Source organism: Neopelma chrysocephalum, unplaced genomic scaffold, assembly GCF_003984885.1.
Source record: "Neopelma chrysocephalum unplaced genomic scaffold, ASM398488v2 Primary Assembly neopelma1_66, whole genome shotgun sequence".
In the NCBI taxonomy this organism is placed as follows: Eukaryota; Metazoa; Chordata; class Aves; order Passeriformes; family Pipridae; genus Neopelma; species Neopelma chrysocephalum.
In genome coordinates this window covers 6,302,616-6,323,497 of record NW_020897725.1, presented here as the reverse complement: position 1 = coordinate 6,323,497, position 20,882 = coordinate 6,302,616, and the positions used below count along the sequence as shown (strand labels likewise).

At 38.3% G+C, this 20,882-nt stretch overlaps 1 protein-coding gene across 3 annotated transcripts in view; it reads left to right on the top strand.

Moving 5' to 3' along the window:
- TMEM65 (transmembrane protein 65) overlaps positions 1-17,605 on the top strand; it is a 31,684-nt gene extending 14,079 nt beyond the window's left edge. For all 3 annotated transcript variants that reach the window (XM_027684340.1, XM_027684339.1, XM_027684338.1), the window contains 6 exons: positions 7,188-7,232; positions 9,323-9,390; positions 10,142-10,196; positions 11,410-11,452; positions 12,109-12,214; positions 13,782-17,605. In XM_027684340.1, the coding sequence (XP_027540141.1) occupies positions 7,188-7,232; positions 9,323-9,390; positions 10,142-10,196; positions 11,410-11,452; positions 12,109-12,214; positions 13,782-13,874 (410 nt within the window). In that variant the 3' untranslated portion in view covers positions 13,875-17,605. The remainder of the gene's footprint in view (positions 1-7,187; positions 7,233-9,322; positions 9,391-10,141; positions 10,197-11,409; positions 11,453-12,108; positions 12,215-13,781) is intronic.
- Positions 17,606-20,882: the final 3,277 nt, after the last annotated feature.

Below are 20,882 nucleotides of genomic sequence, written 5' to 3'. Positions count from 1 at the left end.
CCAGGGAAACAAGTATAGTTTTGGGCAGGTGGGGGCAGGGCATAGGGAAGAGGAGGGGTGGGAATAAATAAGCTCATCTCTTGCCAGCTTCTCAGACTTCTTTTTGAAACAGGGCCTGGGGGGAACATAATCAAATAAAGGATACTGTAATTGTGTATATAACTCCCTAGATATTTCATGAGCACTCGTGTAGACATCAGTGATGCCTAACACAGCTCTATTTGAAGGCGATGAAAGTCCTCCAATAGATCAGATCAGATTGTGCACAGAGTGCTGATAATTCTTGTTAACAAATCTTTGGTGGTGTCCCACAGAACTGCTTTTCTTGTCCTCTTACAGGAACCTGTCACAGAGGACAGGCAGAAGCCTAATCTCACACCCTGATAATACACAGATACCGTGGTCTTGTTTCCAGTTCAGCACTGTTGCTCCACTGCTGCTCTGCTCAACTGCAAACTGGTGAAATGATGGATAGATTCCTGCCTTGAACCAGAGAGGCCCAAGAAAAATCAGTGCTGATAGAGAAGTGCCGGCACCTCATCTTACTGAAACAGTTAGACGAGTATATTTGGATTAAATTAATTTCATTCGAATGTTAGTCAGAAGTACTCACCTGGCGTTGCTTCCAAATCTAGTGGAGAGGGGGTTAATAATCCCAGGGGAAGATTCATTCATCTGAAGATGGAACAGTTTGCTATGCCACTGGGAGGTGTTCCTCCTCTGGCTCCTGGGAACTCACTGCAGTCCTCGAGCATTGAAATGGAGAGGGTGAGGAGGGAAGGAGAGCCAACCTCTTGAGAGGATGAATATTTGTTTTTTTGAGGCAGAGAATTTTGACTCTGAGGATGGCTCTTTCCAGTCAGGGAATTGCTATAGCAAGTTTTTCTTGACAGTTCTCAAGTACCTTATTTTTTATATTTTCATTAAATAATAATATAGTCATTCACTTCTGGAACACACAGATCAGAATACCACATTATTGTTCCTGCTCACTCTCCTATCAATGTAACCATGTTGTTGGCACTTTTATACTAACACTTCAGCTGTTTTTCTGACATTTTCCATTTCTCTCTGAAGGAGACAACTCAAATTCTGTATTTCTATGCTTACCCTGCATTTCTGTTACAAGCTGCAAGTCCTTTCTGCATTGTCATCATTTTAGCCGATTAACCCCCTTGAATCTTGAGGCAGGCATCTTATTTCTAATTTTTTTCAACTGCAGTTTGAGACCTTTTTAAGTAAACCACTGCAAATCCTATTTTGGCATGAACCTGCTTGAGTGGAAGTGCTGATTTTTACATTTATAAGGCACTGATAGAGATCGGGATTAGATCAGGGATAAAGCCCTCTTAAATGTTGAAGACAGTGATTTTAGCCTCTGGATACCTGCTTGCATTTTATGCTTTTCCTAGATTTCCTGTGAGGATTTCCACCTCAGGTCTCTCTGTTTTGTTAAACATCTTTGAGAGGATATGAATGGTCTGTCACATTTTTGGAAAGGATAATAGGATAGGTGTATTGTACAGTCACCATAGGGGGTCCCAGGAATGAACAATGCCTGAAATCGCTCCTGGGTTTTGTTCAGAAGGGAACAGGTTGACTGAAGCCAGGGAGCAAATGACACTTCTGCATAGTTTGTTCAGCACTTGGTCCAGTAGATGTAACAGAAATTTCAAATAAAGATTATAATATCTTCTGCTACATCAGGGTTTTTCAGGGAGGGTGATAGAACATGATCACTGTGCAGTTGTCTACAGTGCTACAGAGAACATTAAAAAAATACTACTCTGTTTGTATTTATGCAGAGTATTTGTTTGGGCATAGTTTTTCAGGGTAGTAGAGAAATTTTCTATCTCATCCTCTGTTCACCTCATACCAGTGCTTTGCCAGCTTTCCCTTCTGATGGGCATGTGACTGAAGGGGCTGAGAGCCAAGTTTATATTTAGCACTGCACGAGACAGCATCCTTTCATGCCTAATTGCTGTAGTAACAGGAAACCATTTATGAGTTATACCAAATGATGCAGAATTTTTCTTTGCTGTCAACTCATGGATTATTGTTTTCCCATATGGAATATTAAAGGAATCCAATTGAAGATCAATGGAATAAGGTTTTTCAATATCATATTTTGCTATATGTACTGAGAATTTTGTAGCTTTGGTGAAAACATTGAGGAGGAACAAAGGACAATGGGGATGTGCCTTATGAGCTTATTCCATGAATGAACTCATACATCAGGGTCAGAATTTATTTTTGAGGATCCACCTCTGAACAAACAATAACACACATCTCATTTCTAAGCTCCAATCCAGAATGCTGGGCATGAAAATTCCCATATGAACTCATGTGTAAAGGAGTACCTCTTTTTAATAGACACAACAATTTCTCTGATTTCTTGTTCTATGGAAGTGATGCTTTTCCTGTTTCAGTGATGTATATCTGAATGATTTGCTGAAATGACCTGGATGGGCTTTTTGGAGGAAACAGATTGATGAATTTGAAACAAAACACTCTGTAACTTCCAGATTAGACACCTTCAGAGCCTAAAATGAGGTTACAATGGATCTAGATTGGTAATATTTTTCATATTCCTCTTCCTTCTTGATATTCATTGTTAAATCATTAATCTTAACCATTCAGTCACTATTTAAAAATCTATTAAAAAATGCTCATGTTTTTGTCTCAGATTTAACAATACTCAGCAGTATCATGTATCTTTGTAGGGGAGCTCTGGCCATAGTATCTGCTATCAGTGTTAGTGTTTCCTGCCCCTGGGTGACAGTAACACGTTTAGCTATAAAATGTTATGGCAGTGTTGGCTGCAATTTGAATAAAACATAATACATCTATTAAGCTTGAAAATTTTCTTTTATGCCAGTTCTTAAAAAATTGATAACTCAAAAACTGGTGATGACAACTTCATGGCTTTTGGCTGGTTTTGTTTTGTTTTTTTTTTTACCAACCATCTGAATAAATGCATGGCCATTACATGTTAATCAGTTGAGGTTTTTTGTCAGCTAAGAATAATAATCTTAAAACTAAATTGCAAGTACTTGGCTGCAACTGGCAGAGTGAATTTAACTTGCTGGATTTGGGCCAAGTTGTGGATAATGGTATTATTTATGTTGATGGTTTTATATTCCCTCCCCTAACCCCAACTTCGGGATCAAACTATTTTTTCAAAACAAGTAAATATTTAGTTAGGAAAAAAAGTGATACTGTAAAATAAAAAAAAAAAGCAAGAACATATTTAAGAAGCAGTAATTTTTTTTCTGTTCCCCAGACTTTGCTAATTCAGGACTCATGACATGTATTGCACTTGAACCTTGGTTTATAACCTCATTTGTGGTAAAGAATGTCAGTAAGAAAATAGCAGTATTCCTTACTGCACCATTTCATTTTATTAATTTTGCAATAAGATGAATTGTAGTGTCTTATTGAGCAGTGTGGCACAGGATGAACTGCTGAATGGCCATCTGAAATGCAATTCTGAAGTACTTTAGGGTTGTCTTCTTTTTCCCCCAGACATTTAAACTCTGAATTGTTGGATTCTGACTGAATTGAGCTCTTGAAAGGGGGTTTTGTAATTTGGATTTTTGTTTTCCTCCTAGTAAAACAAGCGAAGGACATGTTTCCTTTGCTGTGCTCTCTGAATATTTTTACTCTTGTTTTCTGCTGAGTCTTGAAAATTCAAGTAGGCAGAACAACTTCCTATGAATAAATACCCTATTCTGAAATACATTTTGCTATCTAGAGTTTTAAAAAATTGCTTTAAAGATTTTTTTGACTCTCAGTGCTTTCATATCTTGCAGAGTTTTAAAGTAAGTTATGCTCTAAAGAGATGGTATTGGAAGTGATTCTGTAAAAAGGTTATTGGCTTTCATGCCACGGTGGTTATTTAATTTTTTCTGCTTTAATTTTTTTTCCCCTCCCAAAGTCCCAGTTTTAAACTAATCCTTGGCCTCTGCAAGTAGAGCTGAGCTGGACCAGCCCCTTCCCTGTGGCAGGCAGTGCTCTGTACCTGGCAGTGATCGAGAGTACTTCAGGTGTTAGTGAAGTTGTCTGCAGCTCAAAGGTCTTGTTTTGGTGCTCCATAGGGCACAGATTTTTCCATGAGCCTGGTCCTGCAGGTACTGTGTGACAAGGTTCTGAGCAACCTGGTCTGATTTGGCCCTGCTTTGTGCTGGGGTGGGAGAAGATGCTCTCTCCAGGCCAAAGACTTGGCTCAGGCAGAGAGGGAGTTTCCCTGTCCAGGGTGTGCAAGGGTTGACCTGCAGCAGTTATCTGAACTTCATCTGTCAGACTTCTCCTTTCCCTGCCTCATTAATGTGTGTAATCACAGATTTTTTCACAGATTAATTTTTACCTTAATGATGAGGAAAGATGCAGCAGGAAGATGCTGTTACTGACACAAGAGCTCCCTATGGCTGGACAGGAGCAGTCTGGTCTCCACAGCGTGGTGCTACCATGCTGTCCTTAGTGACTTCTCTTTTAACATTTGCCCTACTAGTGTTGAAGCACCTTAGGTGCCCTGCTTCATAAAATCGCTGTTTAGCAGGAATCTCACACTACTTAAACAGGTTATGTCAATAATTAAGTAGTTTTTGCTTATATTTGATCCCCTGCTGTTTCCCTCTACTTTGCACAAACTTATCTTTCCTCTAAGCCCAAAGTAGTGTCCCCAAGCCTCCCTTCTTTTTCCCCCAAGGTAGTCCTTGACTTATGTGCTGAAGAAGTTTGTTCTTATTAGTTAATGTGACTCAGAATTCCCATTATTCATAGATGTAAGAGATTTTTATTTCTTTTTCTTTCTACCAAACGGTTTCCCTCAATTCCTCCTTTTGGTATTAAGTTTCTAAAATCAATTATGCACTGGGCTTTTATTTTTAGTTTTATTTTAATAGCTGTCTAGCTACACTGAATAGAGTGTAATTATTACGTGTGCTATCAAACTCAAAAATCAGTTGTAGTTAAATCCACAGGACTGATGTTCTAGAGCTTTGTGGTATTTTGTGACAAACTGAATAGTCTTTTTTATTGTGTTGGTGCCCAAAATACATGGAAATTATCTAACCTAACTGGCTATCATAATCAGATATTCATCTATAAAAAGATGTCTTCCTCAGAGGTAGAGTTTCCTGGAAGTTTGTCTGTGCTGTTACAGCTTTTTATCATGAAATCCTTGTATATGGAGAACTAGATCTGAAGACTAGATGGTGCTGCAGCAGGGATTGTTTCAGTTGCAGTGTCACAGGAAACCAGGGAACCACACTGGTTGGTGTGATAGCTTTCTGTCAGAGCAGAAAGCCGTGGGCAGCACGCTCTGACCTTTTGTGCTTGTGTTCCTGTTTTGGGGTTTTTGTTCTGTCTCTGGCATTCAGCAGGATGGAGCAAGCTGAGTTTAGGGAAGCTTAGTCAGGGGTGTGATGATGTTGGCTTAGGCTGCCTGGCCACCTCCAGGGCATCTGGAGCTCTTGGAAACAGTGGCCTCAGCTAATCTCTTTGATTCAAGGTGGCTTTGATTTTCCCCAGTGTTGTACAAACTTGCTGTCTCTGAGAAAAGCTGCTGAAAGGGCAGTACTGGTATATATAGATAGCTCTTTCTTTGTCCGTGCTTCTGTAATAGATTTGCTTAACCTGTGAGGGTGGAAGGAGACCATATGAAAATGGATCCCATCCCTGATCCCATCCTTCCTGAACACAAGCTGAAAATTTTAGTCTGATGTTTTCTGGCTGTCGTGCACCAGTGATGCCTGAGGCTTCAGAAGATTGACTCTCAATGGGCTCCCATCTGTTTACCATGGCATGTTCTTTTGTTCCTCCTCCAGCCTGAGCTGTGAATCTTGAATTCCTTGGCATTTTGAGAGGAAAACAAAATAATCTTTATTTCTGTAGTATTTGGGCTGTACTTGTCCCACTTGCATGATGAGTACAACGGTGTTTGTTGGTGTGTATATTGGGCAGAGGGAAGAAGCAGCTCTTCAGAAACTCCTATAGCTTGAGAGTTGTTAAAGAGAGTTGTTAATGAAATTATTTTGGAAGTCAGTGTCCTGGTTGGCTGAATACTGGTATTATGATCCAACTTGGGTTTTTTTCTCAAAATTACTGTAGTGAATATTTTAGTTTCTTTGAATATGAATGACTTTGATACAAGGATACTCACTCTAGTCTGCACTGCTCAGACAGATGCTCAAATGAATCACAGTCTTCGTTTGCAGTACTATCTTTCCATCTCTTGGTTGCCCCAAGTAATATTTGAATACTTTAGTATTGTAGGATCTACATGTTTTTCCATTTTTTACCTTTGCTTATAGAAATTACCTCATCAGAAGTATGGAAGTATCAAAAGCCCAGGGTTCATAATACTGGAAGATAGTGGGGCAATGTTTTTTCTGTTTTAAAAAGAGTGTTCTTATGCTTTGATATCTACATTAAAAGAAAAAATAAACACAAAACAACAGAAGCCTAAAATAATAGCTAGATTTCTTTCCCTTGCCCCTGTTGAATGAGTTATCCAAGTATGAGTATCCTGCTGCATTCTGCACAGCATCTCTAATAAAGCACATTAGTGTCCCATAGATTACTCTGTCTGGTTTAGGACTGATGTCTTGGTCCTTGCAAGCTCTTCATGATTTGAGTCCAGGATACCTGAAACATGCACCAAATGACCAAACTTGATCTGCTGTTGCCAAAATCAGTGGTCTCTATTTTTCTTTTATTCTTATACTAGTGATTAAAAGATGCCTTCTGTGAGAACATAAATGGTAGGATTTTTTTGCAGACTGTGTCTGGGGGAAAGAATGTTGTCTGCTGCATGTTTAGAGGACCTGTAAAAAAATTAAAATACAATTGTCTTTATATGTCTTGGTTTTTCTAATTTTAGTGTGTTTTTCTAATTTTCAGTAATAAAGATGGCTGTTGGGCTGCTTTTGAAGTATGCTGTTACTTTGCATAATCACTTATACTAGTTTAAGCTAGTAATATTATAGTAAGACTTTTTGGCTTTTAATAACATGTTATCTTTTGTAAAAATAATAAAAATATAGGTGTGAAGCATTTTTCTTTCCGTTTGAAAGCTGTTAAATAACATAACTGCTTTTTTGCTGGCTAGTAATTTGGTAAAAACTTTATAATAAACGAATTTGTGATGAACAAGCTAACTTTCTCATTTATTTTGAATTCTTTAGAGAAGTTGGAGGTTGCACCACCCTCTCCAGGACAACTGAGACATGGTAAAAGAAGAATGTTTGTTGAATGTGGTTGAGTAATTGTGCAGTCTCTCTTTGAATTGGCTTCATCTTTTTCCTACAAGTGCTGGTCTGTCCTCATCCCTGTCTAATGGAGTAACAGAAAACCAAAACAAGCACCAACATTCACCCTGCTGCCTTTGTTTCATAACACCTCGGCTGGAGAATGTGCACCATTTAGTGAAAGTAGGACAGAAAGCCCAAATAAGAGCAGGCTGCTCAAAGCCAGCAGCAAACATTGTTTTTCTAAGCCAAACAGTGTTGATGCTGCAGTACCTTGTGGGGGTTTTGTTTTAAAAGGACTGAGAAGTGGTATAAAATTACAGAGAAATTGGAAATACACTGTGTATTCTTTATAATACTGTAATGATTCAAATTCTGATTTAGTTTCCAAATTAGGTTATTTTTGTGGCTTTACACTCTCCAGTGACCAAATTTATTTAGTCAAACATTTTCCTATTCTAACTATCTACACTTCTTTTTCTTTTTTTTTCCCGCTTGGTCCCTGGCATTCTGTTTACTCCATGAATTCCAAAATTCTGCCCATTTCACTAAGAATTTGAACTCCTTTTGTAGCTGCAGAGTTTTGTATACACACATTTTGAAAATATTGGGCATATCTGTGTGCTTTTTTATTGTTTATGTTTTTGGGGTTTTTGTCTTGTGGTGATTTAAAACAAAAAATTGGAAAGTTTCATATGTTTTGTGCTTTAGTCCTTTACCTGTGCAGTTAAGAAGGTATGTGTCTCCTTACAAAGTAGTTACAGATGTCCATTCATGTTCTTGTACCTAAGAAAGATCTTGAGTGTGGCTTTGTTTTTTTTGTGTGGTCATGGATTCATGTTGTCTGTGAGAGAGAAACCTAAAAGATACTCTTGCCAGTTTCTTTTCACATGACTGAGGTTCATGCACTCTTCTTTCTTCCCTCTTCCTATGTTTGCATGTCTTTAAGTTTATAAAATGTAGGAATTATAGTACCATCTGAAGTAAAAAAAACCCCACCAACCAAATCCAAACTGAACAGCTGATGCATTTTAAATGTTAAAAAAAAATGAAAATTTCTAACTTTCTAAGCTGTATTTTTGTCACATAATCTGTCCTCAGTGCTGTAGTTAATCTTATAAAGTGAGCACTTGAAACTCAGCTGGAGGCAATGCTGTGCAAATTCCCACCTCCATCAGAAGCTTAGACTCTAAAACCTGAGAGAAAATGAAGCAGGACAAAAAGGAACGATACAGTAGCACTGTGCTCATTCTTAGAAATTATTCAGACCAATGTGTTCCAAGTTTCTGCAATAGAAAATATTTTCAAAACTATTTAACAGGGGTTTCAGAAGTGAAAAGACAAAAATGCATGAAACTAAAGGTGAAACTTGATTTCCTAAAAAGTGTATTAAGGAGCAGCTTCAAATCTGACTTGCTCTGAGGATAGTGTACAAACAAAATCAAGATACAGAAGTTTTGGTTGAAATAGTGGGGTAAATAACACTGTATGACACTAGTGAAAGCCACCTTAGCATTTGCAGATTTCGCTGAAGGAGTTTTGATAAGAATTGTTCAGCTCCAGGCAATGCTCTTAAAATACAAATTTTTAGAAACATGTGAAGGTGGAACTCTTGCACAGGAGTAGCAAGGGACTTGCAGAGAAAGGGCCTTTATTTCATGCAAGAGAAGAATGCAGGGAGTCTGGTGAGACAGTTGGCAATCTTCAGTGATACTGCAACACCCATTGGAAGGTCTGTAAATCTTACCCAAGTTTGTGTAGCTTTAAATATTTCTCTTACACACGAGTAGGCATGAGTGGCTTCCATCTGAAATTGTACAAGTGTTTGCAGAATAAGTTTTTTTAGCTGGTTCTTCACAAGGCGTTAGTAACACTTCTGTGTAGCGCAAAGGGTTTTACTGCACCTGCCAGTAACAAAAGGATCCTCAGTAGAATGAGTAGGAAAGGAATTTTGTGTATGTTGTCTTTTTTTCTCTTAAAGGCAGTATTAGACTGACATTTCAGTCTTTCCTGTGAATTGGTGAACTCTCTTATAAATATTTTATTTTCTCTTTGTTACTTATTTCTTTTAGTGTTCTTCCACAATGCATTACCTTTTGTAGGGTTTGGATTTTTGGATAACGCAATTATGATTGCTGCGGTAAGTTCATTATTTAATTTCTTGATCAAGTCAATAAGATTCATATTGTTTAAGAGAATAGAATAGACTAGACTATGAGGTCTAGTTTAGAAAGTCCTCTTGCTCAGGACTTTCTCAGGGTCTGTAGTCTAACCTCCTGCTCAAAGCAGAATCAACTGTAAGGTCAGACCAAGTTGTTCATGTTTTTATGGGACTTGTGAAATCCAAGGGCGGCCTGTCTGAGCAACCTGTTCCAATGCTCAGCTTCTTCACAGTGGAAGAAGCTATATCCAACTGGAACATGTCTTGTTTTAATTCATGCACGTTGTCTCTCATCTTTGGACCATGTACTGCTGTTTCATAGTGCAGTTCACTGTGATTTTGTTTCTTCAGCTGAACACTTAAGGAGCTGTGGTACTGTGTTTTATTTGTTTGCTCAGTATTTGTAGAAGTTTTCATTCAGTGCTCTACATTCAGCTAAGAATTACAGTGAGGAAGAATGGTATGCAGAGATAGGGGTTGAAGGTTTGTCCATTAAGCGCCTATAATGAAATAGTATAAAATAATAAAAGAGTATCAGAAGTAGACTCTTTTCCCAGGGGGAAATTATATATACCAGGAGGATAGGATTTGTTCAGATCTAGTAGAAGTAATGTCCATTTATCCCTTCAGTTTTAACATAGACAAGCACTAAGCAATACTTCTGTCAGTTGTATCAATATAATTTAACTCCAAATCCCTCAAATAATGACAAAACTGTTTATTTTTTCAGGGAACCCAAATAGAATTGTCAATTGGAGTTGTCTTAGGAATTTCAACTATGGCAGGCAAGTATTAAAAATGCAGCATGTTTAGACTAATATGACACATTCCTATATTTTAGGCTGAAAGTGGCACACAGGGCTGGAAATGGCTCTTCCTCAGTCTTGCAACTGCCTTTCCTAATAAAGAAGCAACCTGTGGGTGAAACAAGAACATACTCCATTTGCAGAAATGGAATTTCAGTTCAAATAGCTTTTGAAACGCTTCTTGTCAGTTTTTACCTAATAGTTCAAATCCTGTGTCGCTTGGGAAAGCATATTTGCATTTCTGTAATGGAACTGTTTTAAGTTCCCCAGGGTCCAGTATTGATGTGTGTCTATATATGTATTTGTACGTTGCTGTTTGCTTGCAGTGCTAAGTGGAGATCAGTGTTGGTGTCCTTTTACTGTGTTGGCTGCTGTCCTTGGTGGCTCTTCTGCCTCCGTGAGATAAGGGAAGGCCAGGGAGCCACCCTGCTCCTGACTGGGCCAAAACTGATAAGCTCTGCTTGACAGCTTTGGTGCCTCTGCAACGTCAGAGGGTAAAAACCTGCTCATGGGTCCACTAACTGCAGGGGCAGCATTGCTTGAAAGCGCGTAGAGAGCTCAAGTGAAAGTGTCTATAGCGGAGCGAGTTAATGGTTTGGAAATGTGCAGTCCTCTGTTGCAGTGTGAGACAGTCACAGTCAAGCTTATCTCAGTAAGATCTGCTGTGAAATCATGTATTTTGTGTATAACTTTGTTCACTCATGGACAGTATTCATTCCTAAACTGACAGTTTGTGGATTTGTTGAAATGTTTATCAAAGCTACATACCTGAGTAACAGCTCCTTCTACTTCCACTGCTCCTGTGCCTCTTCAGGCACTGGACGGCTTTGCTTGGTGTCCAGCAGTAGCTGCATGGAACTGGCAGCCACGCACAGCTGTTCTTAAATCTGATCTGAAAAGTTGTTATATTGATCTCCAGGTGTTAGTGTTGGCTTTTTATATTTGTCAAGTTTTCTTAATATATGTCAAGAAAAACAGTTGCACTTCCTATTATTTTAGTTTCCTGCTGTTATTAAACTGTAATAAGGTCAGAATAAAAACTCTAAAATAAGAGGACCCTAGTTCTAGTCTCTCATCCTGTATATATTGAGAATAGTGAGGGTCACTAGGAGGGGAGGGAGAGGAGCTGCTTGGTTTTGTTCACAACTAAAGTAATCCTTTGCCTTTTTCTCTTCCCTCTTCCTCCCTCCAGCTGCAGCTTTAGGAAACCTTGTTTCAGATTTAGCTGGACTGGGGTATGTATGCACTTGTATTAAGAATGTTAAGTGCGTGCACTGAGATGCGATGTGGAAATATACATTTTTTGGTGATATAATATTGCTGTACTTAATATACGTCCTCAGATTGTTATGGCCAGATATGAAGACATTTCCTTCTCCTCAGATAAAACAGTTATATATCTGAAATGTCTTCAGATCTAGACATACCTATTTCTGATATAAACAGATACAGTGACTTTTTTTATTTTTAAAGGAAATTTCTGTGTAATTGCTGAAAGTAAAGCTGTTTGTTATGCCTGTTTTTTACACTTTCCCTCTAATGCTTTGTTTTCTGCAAATAACAAGGCTTATTACTAACTAACCTGTGTGCAACCTTTCCTCCACTAAAGATTACTTACAAACTCTACAAAAATGCAGTAACAATCACACTAATTTTGTTGCACTGCATAAAGTTTTTATGGAAATGTTTCATATTAAATCAGCGAGATAATTAACTTATGTTGCAAAATGTGACCTTTAGAAGCCTAACTCTTTCCCATATTTATCTATGAATGTCTTTATCAGTATGCTGAAGGAAAAACTATAGATTTTAAGTTCAAATATTTCAAAATCCTCACTAGAAGACACTATGAGATCCACAATTGTTTTTTCTTGTTTTTTTGTTCTTCCAGTCTTGCAGGTTACGTAGAAGCCTTAGCTTCACGACTGGGTCTGTCAATCCCTGACCTGACACCCAAACAAGCTGACATGTGGCAAACGCGTCTTAGTGCACACTTGGTGAGTATCCTGTAGGTAGGCACTGCTGGCATGGAGCTTTTTCTGCTTAAACTAGTAAGTGATAAATCCTTTTTGTCACTTTTTCCATTAAATACTCATTGACCGCCAGCATTGTGCTTACATTTCCTGTAAGGTTGAGTTGTGAGCCCATATCAGGGAGCATCCTGAGGCTGCATTGTTTTGGGCTTCGATGTTTTTTTTTTATGCAGTGAGCCACAAATGGCTTGTGACGTGGATAATCTCTGCAATGACTTCATGTATGCTGTGCAGATACCGAGTTTAGCTCTGGCTATGGTGATAAGATAATTTACTTGAAAGTTATGACCTCTTAGTACTTTACTCCTACAGATTTTTTGTCAAGTGCTTGCTATTGATGTACCTGCACTGGCATGTGTTAATTTCTAGTATTCCATAATTAGCTTGGATATAAAATTAGCTTTCCCTTGCGTAAGATTTTAACATTTCAGTAATATTTACTGCCTGTGTTTACAGTTGCAGGACACTCATCGTGCAGATGCATTTTCAGGGTGGTTACTTAATTAACATTTAAACATTTGAAGTGGTCAAATGTTTTGGCAATGAAAGCATTAGTTTATTTTGATTAAAGAAACAGATTATCAGAAACTGAGTAAAAAGAACAGATATTTCTTTCACTTCGCCAAAATGAGCCTTCATTGGGAAAATATTCATGCAGATTTAAGGGAAGAAAAATAGCACTTGCTGAGGAAAAGTTAGGGGGAAAAAAGTCAGGTTTTAGCAGTGATAGATCAAAGCACTGAGCAGCAAAGGATTGGCATATTCTCAAGGGGCTGCCTGATAGTGTCCCCAGTGTAAGAGTTTTCTCAGTGGAAGCTGAGCTTGTGGCAAACCCCTGTCATTGCACTGCAGTTCATTCACAGCACTTTTCTGTGAAAACTCTTCTGAACACCTTTGCCTCTATGGTAGCATTTTTTTTCATTTTTTACCTGCTGTCTCAATTTTCTAAACACTATCCACCTGCTGCTGGTGATGTGGTTTGGATGTTGCTTGTCTTACTTTATTTCCTCTCCTCTTGACTTATACATCCAGATCAACTGTGAAATGTTTTCCATTTTTTATATTTTTGTCTTTGCCTTGTGCCTTTGCAAGCCATGATGTTGGCAAGGCACTCCTTATTCCTGACTTTGATAATTTGCATTACCAGATACAAGCAGATGCATTTACAATTGCACCTAAAATGTGTGCAGGTGTTGTTTGGTTTTTTTGGTTTGGTTTTTTTCTTTACCTGTCTTCCTGGCCATCCTACTAATCCTTTGAATCTCAGTCTCCTCCCTTACGACTTGTGCAGCTCTTCATGAGCATTCCCCTCCTCTTTCTTCAGAATTGTCTTTGTCACAGCAAACACTGTTTGTAACATTGTCATAACTGTCTTTCTCTCATGGATTGTGTTTCCAGTCCGCATGCTAAGAAAAATGTGACTCACAACTGAAAACTAGAACAAGGGGTATGTTTTTCTGGTTATGTTGGTACACGGCAAATGAGTAGCAACTGATCAGTGAGAAACTTAATTTTTTCCCCCTTTCTCTAGGGTAAAGCTATTGGAGTGACCATTGGCTGCATATTAGGAATGTTTCCTTTGTTGTTCTTTGGCGAGGAGGAAGAAAAACTGGAAGAAAAATAATAACCTTTTTACAAGACATATACAAATGTAAACTACTGTACCTCAACTATTCAATTATGCTGTCAATATTTAGGAATTAACAGACAGTAAAAAATGTATAGACTTGGGAACAAAACCTTCAGCATGTCGTTTTATGGAAACACTAATTTATTGTGGCTTTGTTGTGTTCAGTACTTCTTTTTATATCATCTAACTTTTTATTTAATTGTAAATTTTTGGAGTGTTTTCACTTATGGCAAGATGTTTACCACTTTCCCCTTAGATCTTATTCTTTAATGGATTATTACTTCAGTAATCCACCATGGATGACAGTATCACTCTTGAGTTGCATATTGATTGCTTAACAGTTGTAATTGCATGACAGAAATATCACTGTTGTTCATCAGGTCCTTCAATGCAGATTATTATGGAGGTCATTGATGAGTAATTTGAAGTCCCTCACTTTGCAAGATGACTGGTTGCCCCTGACTAGCCATCATTTTGCACTGCCTTTAGATGAGTTATTTCAGTGATCTTTGACAGTGCAGTTTGCATTTTTTTTTCCCAATTCTGACTAAGTGTCTCTGAATTGTCTTCTGAGATGATCATGTTGATGCTTTGACAAGGTAAGTGTTTCCAGTATAGGGTCTCTACCAAGTCCATTTAAAAAGTGGTGTTTTAACACCTTCTGTACTTCCATATTCATGCCTCTTTTTTTCCTTTGTAAACAGTATTTTGAGAATTGAGTTGAGATATCCTTAAGTTTTTATTCCTGTGTTTTGAGTGTGGTATTAAAGAATTCAGACCAACTATTTCAAAACCACAAACAACTTTTTTAATTGTTCTGCTTAAAATAAGGTGTGAATAGTTGATTGGATAGATGAGGCCAGGGAACAGTTCAGAGTATGAATGAGTGCTGGCATTGCAAGTTTATAATGGGTGGTTCACTTGAAATGATAAGTGTACCATCAGTCTGGATTAGAGGACCTGATTTGCTGATGATAACTGTATTTAAGATTAAGCCTTTGCTACTTTTTCTTTTTGCTGTGAGACAATTAGTAAAAAGAAACCAAACAACAAAAAAGGAGACTTGAGGCCTTTTTACTTTTTTGCCTTTTATTTTTGCAGTCTTACTTGGTGTATTATACATCTGACAGTGCAGTCTCATGTAACTGTGCTTTTTTATATGGACATGGATAAAATGATGACAGCTATCGAATATTTATAATATTTCAGGATCTGATTTGCCAATAGCATAATGCTAAACTGATAATTGTCCCTTAGAGGAGAAGATTTCTTATCTGTTTGAATACCATTTGGAAAAGACACTAAAAAGAGGCACAGCCAGGACATTTTGAAAGTTTTATTGCTGGAATTGTTAGCACTTGTGAAACCCATAAAGAAATGTTTAACAAAAAATTAAGTCCCCTGATGACTTTTATATGCTGTAGGAAAAGTCTTATTGTAGCATGTATGTTTTACATAAGCTCATTGCTTATCTCATTATCATAAATCTGACTTCTCTGTTCTCATTTCTGGAAGCCCCTTAACAGCAGTACTGAAACTTTGACTTATAGTGAAGGTGACACTCTTGTCTCTGTTTCTTGAAAAGCAGACTTTGAAAAGTGAGAGTTGTCCTAGTAGCATGTGCTGCACTTTGTACATTACACCATGACAGTCTGGACCAAACTATAAAGCTGAACAAAAGCTCAGCCAGGCATCGAACACAAATGCAGAGGAGTTTTGGCTTGCACTTTCAAAGTTGGAAGCTTTATTAAAATAAAATAAAATAAAACAAAACAACAAACAAACAACCACAAAAAAGCCCTCTAACCATAAAAACCAATCCAGATAGGCAATTATGCACTCTTACCCCAACAGGTTTATAGTAGTTAGATGATGAGAGTTGTTTTTTTTTCACTCATCCACACATTTGTCTTGCCTTAAATATGCTTCCACATGTACTTTTGTTTCTATAGAAAGCTCTATGTATTTCCCACATGCATTTTTCTTAAATTGAAGTACAAATCAAAGAAATTTTTCATAGCTTTTTTTGTAGCTGTTTTTACAGTAATTCCAGCACTGTTTCCTGTTATGATACTGGCATCTTGATTGGAATCTTTCAGCAGTGGCCAAACCTCTGTTCATTTGCCATTGGAACGCTGTTTTAATCACTTTTTTAGAGGTTATGAGAGCAACTGGAAGGCTGTGCCAACTGTCACAGTAGTGTTTGTTTCATAATGGCAACAGACTGTATTATTGTTAAATAGCTTGTGCATGTAAATTGAGTACCTTTTGTTGCTGTATGTCAGACTATTGTACTGCAACCAATGCTTTTATTGAGAATCAATGAACTAAAATATCTTGAAAGAAGTTAATCATGTGTTGTCTTGTTAAACTATTTAACTGACCACAAAAATGTGGAGTGCAAGTGACACATGGTAAGAAATCTTTGGTATTCAGACTGTTGTTGGGTACCATAATCAAGGAGGTGACTTCAGGTGTTTCAGGTTTTGACAAAGGTGAAGAAGTAACTTGTGATTTGGGAGGATTAGTGGTGCTGCTGGAGGGTGAGAGAAGGTGTGTTTGGGGGCCGAGCTGCCCCTCTGAGTACCGTGGGTAGCTTGCTTTGCCTGCAGGATCCACACTTGTGTGGACATGGTACTGCTTCTGTGGAAGGGAAGATCTGTGCCTGATCTGTACCCTGTCTCACCCACAAGGAGGGTGGGTTTTTCTGGGGTATATGGATGAATGTAATCCCTGATCACAGTTTTTAAAAACTTAACTGAGAAGACTGAGTCCCCTTTGTTTTCTAGTGTCTTCTCCCTCCTTGCTAAAAGGAAAAAACAAACACTGCAGGTTTTTTCAGAGAATTCAGCATTGCTCCATTTTTTTTTATTCTATCAGTTTGTCCTCTGTTAACAGGATTTCTTTTTGCGTTAAAGGGCTGGTAGACCCGAAATTGTGTTTAAAATGCTGTCTTTTATTGTAACTTAAAATATAAATGTATTTTTGACTGTATGTTATCTCCAGGAACAAAGAACATCTGATAATACAGTTACCCAAATCTTCTCGCCAATAATTTCTCATGCATGTACTTTTACATAAATTATTTGAATTCAGACAACATACTTTGTATTGTCTTTAATTAAATTGTTGAACTTTCTGTAAACTTTTGTACTACAGCAAAGCTGTTCTGTGTTTCTTTATTAGACCAGATGCTGGAGGGGAAATGTTAATAATATCCTGTGGGTATTCAGCCTCAGTTATACAAAACAGGAATTTATTATTTAAGTTATAAGAAGGTGGTCCTTTGTCACTGTCACAGGAGATACCACCATGGAGTGGTACTTCTGTCTCTTCATGCTTGGAAGAGAGTGATTTAAATAATTAAAATGGTTGCATGGTAAATTGATGGTGTTTGTGATTAATATTAGAAGTCCACTTGCACTTGAACTTCTGGAATTAACAGGTTTTTTTGTATGCAAACTAAGCCTTTTTGAACTTTCCTGGACTTTGGAGCTCCTCACATTTTTTTCACTCCCTGGTCAGTCCCTTTTGTGGATGTCTGCACATGAAGAAGTACTGTGAGGAAAACATCTGTACTGGAGGGATGGTCTTATCTCATTTTGACAACCTGTGTAGGTTGGCTATTATTTTACTCTATTCTGGTTGCATTGTGTTGTAGAACTCTTTGTAAATGCTGTTCAGAGAGTCTGCCACACTTCTACCCAACATGTTTCCCTCTTCTCTGTCTGACCTTTTACATGGTCTAGTGACAAACTGATAGAGCATCACTATATAAACTAAAGAGCTTAATAAAGTTGAGAAATTATCATCCTGCTCTGAGAGTCATATGCCTCTGGAATTTTTCAACCTAAAATATTAAGAAAAATAGCTAGAGCTCTCATAACATGAATTCAAGCTCTTGTTTTAGTCTTTAATTAATGTTTGTTAAGGCTTTTACCCCGTCTTAGTGTTCAGGACCCTTGGCATCCATAGTGTTGCTTCAAAATAGTATTGTGGGAGGTGGGAGTGTGGGGATGCGGGTGGAGGGGTTTGTGCAAACTTGGAATTTAAAAGCCAGGCAGAAGGATTTTTTGTTTTGTTTTGGAAGACAGGTGTATGTGTGTGTGAGTGTTGGAGTGCTGATGTAGTACCTCTCCTGTAAGTAGATGATGCCAAGATAAAACATTTTGCAGGCAGGAAACAGTTCTGGTTCAACAGTCTTCACCTTAATAGTTCAATGGTATGTGAGCAACTGGCTTAAAGAACGCTGCAGCTATGAATGCTGCTCCACAGTCTCATGAGTTGCTGTGAAATACCTAAATTATTTGAGACTTTAAACTTAATGCATTTTGTGCCTCTTTTATGTTCTGTTCTTGATACCGTGCTTATCAGAGTGTCTTGCTTATCTATTGTTATGAAAAGGACCTTATGCTTTTGCCTGGAGGGTATAAGCTCTTTCAAACATGAGTGTATTGATTTATCTATCAGAAAATAGATCATCTTGTTATAGAATATGAAGTGTACTGAATGGGACCATTCACTGGTTAGAAAATATGGATCCAAAGGGTGTAAGATTTGCCATACTGGACCTACAGCTGCCATTCCCGTGGGGAAGAGGTTGCCACTGAGCAGGTTGGTAGGGCAATAACATGGAGTGCCAACTTGTCTTTGCACAGCAATACTGCTTGGATCTGGCAGGGTGATCTGTTCATAGCATGGTGATCCTATCTAGTTTTGCTGGAAATGGCTTGTTACTTCCAGGTAGGAACAAGGAGGAAATGGAGGAGAATGAGATTCTTCCAGGTCATTTTCCCTACGTGGAGATTCATAGATAGTCTATTAAAAGAGAAAAAAAATATGATTTGTATTTATGGTACTTTCCTTTTGTTCCCTATGCCCTGACAATGCTTTTAGCCTGCAGAAAGATTGGAAGAAAGAGCTCATAAGACTTCCCTCCCCCAGAGTGGCTTTTCTGCACAGCTCAGCTATTGAATCATAGGAGTAGCCATCAAAGGAAAAATTACAGTAAAATACCCCCTTTTGAACACAGACATCCTTGAATAGGAAGAGCAGAACGATTGCAGGTGATTTACCTCTGATATACAACTGCCAAGTTACCAAAGACCACATCAAAAGCCAATTGGATATTGAACGGACTACAGCCCCTTTTGGTGAAGTTTCAGATAGGCTATAATGCAGATCTGCAAGTGACTTTTTCTCTGCATGGTTTCCCCTGTTAGTTACTTGCCCCATTTTGTGTTGGAACACCGAAGGGTTACTTTTATACACTTTTTATTAAGGGTTACTTTTTATACACTTTGCTGTCCGAGAGCCCGAAATCTTCTTAAAGGATGACAGGACAAGGGAAGAGTCAGCAGCCAGAGCCACTGTAGGAAAACATCCCAAGAAGTGCCTATGCTGTGAGAGACAGTTTCATCTTCATTTATAGTCCTCGGTTGCCTTGTAAAGGCAGGCAGACAGTGGGATAGATTCCCTTGGAAAAGAGATTGTGTTAGTTTATGGCAAGGGTTATTGTGCTGACATGCTGAGGAACAGGGCGGTCCCCCATGCAGATATTAAAAAAGGAAGAGATTCCTCCTGACCTGCATTGGAACCTTTAACATCTTGTAGGATAGTCATCTCCTTGTCTCTGTCTGTAAGGTCCTGGAAAAGCCAAAAGGCATATTGTGTTTCTATGGATCACCTAGGTGATGTGTGAGGGGTTTGGGTACTGGTGAACTCAGTCACTTGTGGATAATCCTGCAGGCTTCAAGGCTCAGTTTTCATATGTTTGGGGGATTCCTGAAATGGGATTTATCTGCCTAAATGTAGGATTTCCATCTTGCAACTGGGCCGTTTCATCTGTGTTACATACCTTGTGATCCCTTTGTGTATGGTAGAACCAGCCCTGCAGAGTATATTTTGTCTGATGTAGGTGTTGCAGTTCAGGATGGAATTGCTCACATGCTGCAGGCAGGACGTTACTGGCTTACAGCCTCTCCACCAAACATACAGTGTTAATTAATTCTTACTGTCTTCTGATATTCTCGAAGCCATGGTGAGTATTTGGAGTGGATTGGAGTTTCAGCCCTGCCTTTTGCCTGGAGTTTGCACAGGTTTTGATTGAGCTGGCCTGTGCCATGTTGCTTTTGGTCCATGAAATTATTAGTTGTGCAAGTCTGTACGTGAAATGGAAGAGTTTTTTTATTTCTACATGAAATAACTAGTTCATTGGATAGAAACTGCTTACTGTTGTAAAGCAAACCGACTTTAGCTGCGAGTGGAGCAGCTTGGTAGCAAAGAGGGGTGACAGGGAAACAAATGACTTCTTTAGAAACTCTCCAGCAGGGAAGAGCTGCTCATTTCTGGATGACTGTTCTCTCTGATATTCCGTGTCGGCAGCAAATTACAATTATTTTTTTTGTGTTAGTTTTCATTTCAGCTGCCGTGACAAATGACGCCAATGTTGCGTGTCGCACAGCAGCGGGGATCCCTGTTGTAAATTACTTTGCTTGAAAAATGCAGCCTGCTAAAAGAAACAAATTGTCCAACAAAGAGGAACTTAAAGCATACTTACAATTAACCTTAAATCATACTTACAATTAACCTGCTGCTAAAATCTGTCAGCTTGGTGTTGCTGAAGGTTGGTGTAACACAAGGTAGGCCAATGGTGCGGTGTAGCAAAAAGTGTTACTGATGAATCATTAAGAAAATTGTGCCCTACAAAAAAAAAAATTATTTTCATTAATATTCTGCAGCTGCTCCCTTTGAGTGCTGGGTTTTCTTATGTCTCCCTGAGTTGCATGTGGTTCTGATGCCAGTGTGGGGGGCACATAATGAAACATTGAAAAATATAATTGCAAAAGAAGAGAACATGGAAAGGAAATAAACTTTTCCTTCAAAGAAATACAAACAAATTATTAATTTCATTAAAATACCTGAATAAACGACAATAGCAGTATTTCAGTCTAAACTAGTACTTTCTTTCTGGCAGTCCCACTGATGGTTGCAAAAGTAAAA